The 6,505-nt window shown below is 55.0% G+C and overlaps 1 protein-coding gene across 1 annotated transcript; it reads right to left on the bottom strand.

Annotated features, from left to right (window-relative positions):
• Positions 1-3,629: 3,629 nt before the first annotated feature.
• GPHA2 (glycoprotein hormone subunit alpha 2) lies at positions 3,630-6,219 on the bottom strand. The gene is made up of 3 exons (XM_048857357.2): positions 6,117-6,219; positions 5,410-5,594; positions 3,630-4,773 (listed from the first exon to the last, which is right to left on the bottom strand). Exons 1-3 carry the CDS (start codon positions 6,217-6,219, stop codon positions 4,672-4,674), a joined length of 390 nt encoding a protein of 129 aa, XP_048713314.1. The 3' UTR covers positions 3,630-4,671.
• Between the last annotated feature and the right edge of the window lie 286 nt (positions 6,220-6,505).

The following is a 6,505-nucleotide window of genomic DNA, read 5'->3' as shown; positions in this document are numbered from 1 at the left end:
CAGAGCTTGCTCTAAATCAGAGGTGGGCAAACTACGGCCCGTGGGACTGTCCTGCCTAGCCCCTGAGCTCCTGACGGGGGAGGCTAGCCCCCGGCCCCTCCCGCCCAGCCAGAGCACGCCACGCTCTGTCCGGCTGCTCTTGCTGGGCAGCGTGGTGACGTGGCTGGCTCTGGCCTAGTAAGGGGGTGAGGAGTGGGGAGTCCCAGGGCTGCAGCCAGGGAGCAGGAGATGGTTGGGGGTTCTGGGGGTGGGCGCTCAGGGAATGGGGGGATTGGATAGGGGGTGGGGTCTTGGGGGGAGCAGTCGGGACAAGGAGTGGAGGGGTTGGATGGGTTGGGAATTCTGAGGGGGGCAGTTAGGCGTTGGGAAGTGGGAGGGGACAGATAGGGGTGAGGGCCAGGCTGTTTGGGGAGGCACAGCCTTCCCAACCCGGCCCTCTGTATAGTTTTGCAAAACTTGGCCCAAAAAGTTTGCCCACTGCTCTAAATCCTTCTGCAGGGGATGGAAGTAGGAAGGCCAGCCATGCTCATTGTGCCTTGGGGCTGGGGAGTGGCCTGTTACCCCCTGCCAACAAGCAGAGCAAAGAGGGATATCAGTGTCCTAGTGGGGAGCACCCAGTAATGAATTGGTTCCAGCTCTCCCCAGTACGAATAGAAACCAGCACTATTTTCTCCCTGCAGCCTAGGAAGGGCTGGCCTTGTGGATACAGCTCTGTAATGAGACCCTGGAGTCCTGGCTTCAAATCCTAGTTGTGTGTGGTGTTTCCCTGTCTCTAAGAGGGGGATCAGAGCGTTTCCAGTGGGGTATAATCCCAGTCACACTTGGAAGGGTCAGATACTCTAAGGGGATGCGAGGACTCTGATGTCTGAGCCAATAGCGATCTTCATTTGCTATTCCACTAGCAGGACTGCTCAAGTCACACTCCGGGCACAGCTGACTCTCTCCAGAAGAGGGCAGCAGCAGCAGCCACCCCATTAAAGAGCCTGTATATCAGCAGTTTCCAAAGGGGGGTTGACCCCAGCAGCAGATGAGGTTGGGGCAGTCCCTAATATGCAAAGGATGCCATTTGTCTCTGCACAGTGTGACCCTTGTGTGTGAGAGGTCATGATGCATGGAGGATGTCATTTTGCTCTACAGCCTGGTATCCTCCACACAGTGTGACCTCGTCTGCTCCATATGGATGAGATCACACTGTAGAGGCTGCCATTTTGTAGAGCAAAATGGCCACCTCTATGCAGTGTGACATTGCATACGTAGTGGGTACATGGTCTTGGTCACTCGGTGTGGACAATGCCCTTTTGCTCTTCAAAATGGTGCCCTCCACACTGGCTGGGGTCCCGGCAGGAAGTACTTTGTTGAAATGCACTTGTGCCAGCAAAACTTTGGGAAGTGCTGATCTATATGGTCTGATTCTAACTCGGTTCCTTTTGCTTTTCCCCCCACTCCATCCTAGGGCAGGATACATCACTCCCCATACCATAGGTAGTCGTATGTCAGAGGAGGCTGAAGAAGCCCATCCTGTGAGTGCCCTACAGGGAACCCTATCACCAGCTCTGCACCTCTGGCCGCTTCTGGAACATCTACCCCAGCATTAACCCATTGTCTGACTTCCTGCAGGCACGGATGCTGGCAGCAGGGGAGAGGGGAGTGTTTTCACCCATGTGCCACGGGGGGGGGAGAAATTGGTGAACTGAACCCTCAGCCAGTGCCTTGACTTAGGGGTGATGCCAGTAGGAGGCCCCTTCCAGGAGGATGCTGGGGAAACAGAGGTGGGGAACCTGTGGGACTCTGCCCCTGGAGGGTGCTGGGAAAATGGAGGCATGGTGTTGAGATTCAAGCCACAAATACGTCTTCAGTAGGCAGACCACTTCCAACGGACCAGCAGGCTTCCAGAGTGGGCATTACCTTCCCCATTGGGCAGCCAATGAGTTGCCCCTGCAAGTATGTCTGTCTACCAGCCAGCAGGAGCACCTGCCCCCATGGACCAGTGAGGCAGCGGGTCCCTACCATGGGCCAGCGGTGAAGGCTTTGAATTCTTCCTAGCCTGGATGCCCCAGCAGGGCAGTAGCTACCAGCCGCTCATGGACCTGCAGGGATCTCCATTGATCATGCCCCCCGTGGCTTGTTGCTGCCCCTGCAGGAGTGGCCTGGACTGATAGCAGCTGTGTGTGGGAAAGAGCCTTTGGAGGGGCAGGTCTCCTAGTGTTCTCTAATCAGAATAAAGTTTCCTAGCTGAAGTCAGTTTCCTTGACACAGAAATCAGCCCCACCCTGGTCTCTGCCCCATGTTCCCATGTCTAGTCCCCCTCTGCCACAACCCCATGCCCTTACCCCCACCACGTGTGCAGAGTAGAGCTTTCCTTGAAGGCCAAGTGGTTCCTGGCTTGGGAACACAATGGCTTGAGCACATTGGGAGTGGGGTGGGGGCTCCAGTTCAGACTTCTGAACCACCTACACACCTGGCTGGGAGATGAGGCCCTTTACACAACCAGACTGTGGGTCTAGGGCATCAGCTCAGCAAGAGGCTATCCCAGCCCAGAGTCCCCTTCCCTCCTCTGATGATGTTAACCTTTGCACCAGTGCAATGAAGGTTGCTATCCCTGTTTTAAAGAGGGGGAAACGGAGGCACTGAGTGACAACAGTCACATGGTGAGACTACAATAGAACCCATGAGTTCTGGCTCCCCTCTTCACTTGCTCTACCCCACTAGACCCCACTCCCCTCCCAGAACCAGGGATAGAACCCTGGAATCCTGATTCCCAGCCCCTCCGGTTCTAACCCATTAGATTCCACTCCTCTCTCAGCATTGAGAATAGAACCCAGGAGTCCTGGTTCTCAGTCCCTCTCTGCTCTAACAACTAGCCCCTAGACCTCATTCCCCTCACAGAGTGAGCAATAGAACCCAAAACCCCACACTATAACCCCTAGATTCGCTCTCCCCCCCCCCACACCTCCACCCCCCAAAGCTGAGACTGAATTCTTATCTTCTAATTGTTCATGGTCTGGGCTTTGGCCACTGGCCCTTTCTGCCTCTTCCTACGCAGACTGGCTCCCTGGTATAACACTATTCCCTGGTGGGGCCATGGTCTGAGGCTGAATTTGGCCCTGCCTATTTCTATGACTTGTACAGAACCCATCTAGGGATTTAACACCTATGACGTGAGAATCAAGAGGAGATGCTGCTTCTTGCAGCCAGCAAAACTCCTGGTCACCAAGACTGTAGGTGATCCAAGATGAGTGGGATTTTTTTTAAAGTGCTGCTTAATTTTAGCAGCTGGGCCTGACACCTTTAAGCAGCCCAGCTGGAAAGGTTTGTTTGGCACAGAAACTGCTGGGCAAGTTGAAGTTTCTTCAGCAAGATCATTTATTTGAATAGCTCACATACTATAGCACTCAGCCAGAGAGCGGAAGCACAGGTAGCCTTGGCCCCAACGCAGTGTTGTTATTCATATTAGAGTCTCGGCAACTTGACCAAGATCAGGGCCCCCATCAGGGAGCACAGACAGAGTGAAAGGGAGTTCTTGCCTTAAAGAGCTCACAATCGAAATAGGCAAATGATGGGAAGCACAGTAAGAAGAAAGAACGTACACATGGTCACAAAGCAGGTCAGAACGACTAGACCCCCATATCGCCAGTATATAAAACACAGCCCTCTGGCTACCCCACTACACTACGCCCTATACCAGCTCCAATTGGCCTTTTACCAGGTGTGGGTGAGGTCAGATGTGTGCAGGCTCAAGCTATGTCTCTGGCTCTGCCTCTGGCACTCCCATATAAAAATGAGCAATGGGAACCCACTTTCCTTCCATAGACTTCCTAGGAGGCCTAGGTTCTGGTTCTGTACTAGGATGCTCTGCTTGGTAAATAAAGGGGCCTTAAAGGGTTCCGTTTGTTGGTCAGGATTCAGTCATGTTCTACTCATGGAGGGATCTTTCCTGCGAATGACAATCAACTCTCAGGGGCCAAGGCATGAGCTGATCTCTTCTCTAGGGTCAGGAAGGAACATATTTTATGCTCTAGCCCAGAGGTGGGCAAACTACGGCCCGCAGGCTACATCCGGCCCGCGGGACCATCCTACCCAGCCCCTGAGCTCCTGACAAGGAGGAGGGGGGTTGGATGAGTCAGGGATTCTGAGGGGGGCAGTCAGGGAGTGGGAGGGGGCAGAGAGGGGGCAGGGGCCAGGCTGTTTGGGGAGGCACAGCCTTCTCTACCTGGCCCTCTATATAGTTTTGCAACCCCGATGTAGTCCTAAGGCCAAAAAGTTTGCCCACCCCTGCTCTAGCCAGATACATTAACCTGAGATCAGGTATTGGCTTCTTGGCAACACAGCAGAGGGGAAAGGAGCCCATGAATTTCTCTGACTAGGCCCAGCGTACAGGCAACACCCATTTACAGCCCTACTTGGGTTGGGGAGCCTGGCTCTGCGGTTTGTTCCGGCTGGGGGCTGACTGCTAATGGTATCTGTTTGCAAAGACAAACCTACAGCAGCAGCAAACTGGCAAATTGAAGCTCTCGGTAAAGCTGGGAGCAGCCGGGGTGCCCTCTCGTGGTGGCAAAGCAAGCCTGGTGTGGACTGCAGTGGCCCCTGCTGACACATGTTAATATGCACAGTTCTAGACAAGCCCAGGCTGTGGGTTCCTGGGTGTCGCAGGAGAGGGCTTCCCTGGCCGAGTCAGTATCGGGAGAGGCGGCACATGTCGCACTGGCAGCTCTTGGCAGTGAAGATCTCTATCTCTTCGTGGCGGACGGCCCGGCAATGCAGGCGGACTTTGATCTGTGGCAGGGGGATGGGAGGGTGAGAGAGGGACTGGTGCCCACCCCCGGTGCCCACCCTGAATTCCAGGCCCTGGTGCAAGTTAGAGCGGATGCCACTTCCCATGATCCCTTGGGGGCAGAGAATAGCCAGAGAATGTTGCATTCTGGCCACGCCCCTTCCTAGGAGCAGAGCCCTTTTAACGCCACACTGACTGGCAGGGATGGATTCTGAAAGGGCCACAGAGTAGCCCTGAGATTCCAGCCAGCGCTGAAGATCCCCTCTCGTGAGCGCTGTGCCAGACCAGGGTGCGCTGCACCTCTGCCAGTCACATCACTCGTGTGGCTGTAGCGTACACCAAATCCCCAAAGTAGCTGAGAATCAGCCCTGCTGTGTCCATCCAGCTTCCCCTAAGTGCTTCGATCCCAGCTGCTGTCTCTGGGATCTGGTGAATCATTGGGGAGCTACTGGATTCCCCCATACCTGTGTATCCTCGAAACGAGCCCCCTCTCTCTTGCTTCTATCTATCATCCCAGCTTTTGCATGCACACGGGAGCCCCATGTCTCCCAGTCTGGCTGAGTTTGTGGGAAGACTCATACCAGCCTGGGCCCACACTGTGGGGCAGGATCTATGGCATATCCCCCAGCCCCGCTCACCTTCTGCATCTTGCTGATGGTGCAGCACTGGGACACAGAGGTGATGTTGTGTTTGAAGCTGCTGGCCAGCAGGACGGAGTACTTGGAGGGGAAGGCACTGGATTCGCAGTAGCCCACACAGGCCTGAACCACATGGGTCCCACGGCAGGTCCCACGGCGGTCGCTCTTGATGGTTACATCAAATGCTATGGAGACAGAGGAGAGTTCAGTCTTCATGGCCTGGCCTGCCCTCAACATCTGTGCTGATGAGGTAGGGGCTGGGCAGAGAGCCAACTAACTCATTCCACACCAGGCCCACAGAGCAGGAAGGACCCTACTTGCTTGGGATTTGAACTGGCAACTTTAAGATCCAAAAGACCCATCCCCTGCACTGAACACTCAAGTGGGTTTACAGCCATGAGCATCCCTATAAAGTACAGGTGTACAAAAGTCTACTGTGGGGGGCAGGGAGCTATAGTGGTTAGAGCAGAGTGGCTAGGAACCGTGATTCCTGGGTTCTATTCCTGGTTCTGTCACAGACTATGCTTGACCTCAGGGTCAAGTCACTTTCCCCTGCTGTGCGTCAGTTTCCCAGACGGTAAAATGCAGCAATTTCAGGAGTCCACGGGGAGGGGGTCAGCATCAGATCCAGGTTTAGGGAGATCCTGGCTCCCTGGTGCCATATTCAGCCCTGGCACCGCTCCATTTCCCCCCTCCTCTGTCCTTACGGTGCAGATGGCAGCCAGGCCCGATGGCCTCATAGCTCCAGCATGGGGAAGCCATCAGGATCAGCAGCAGGGAGATGATGATGACAGCAAGGCAGGACGGCATGGTGCCTGGGCTCTGCAACGGGAATGGCACATGCTCAGGGTACAGAATCAGGGCAGCAGGAGGTGGGAGCGAAGGGACTGCTCTGATTAGAATGGTGTGCACATGCATGCATGTGTGCACAGCTACCCTCTGCTGGCTGGAATCTGAACCTCTGAGCTGTGTGTCCTAGCTCCTATACTGCTAATGGGGATCCTTCTTGAGTGGAAGGGCTCTAGCCTTTGGGAACAGAAGAGACTGGGATGTGCTGAGGCAAAGGCCATAGACCAAGCTTCAGAGTCTGGGCTGT

This window comes from Caretta caretta, chromosome 7, assembly GCF_965140235.1.
Source record: "Caretta caretta isolate rCarCar2 chromosome 7, rCarCar1.hap1, whole genome shotgun sequence".
In the NCBI taxonomy this organism is placed as follows: Eukaryota; Metazoa; Chordata; order Testudines; family Cheloniidae; genus Caretta; species Caretta caretta.
The sequence above is the reverse complement of the archived record's forward strand: the minus strand, read 5'-3'. Positions and strand labels throughout refer to the sequence as shown.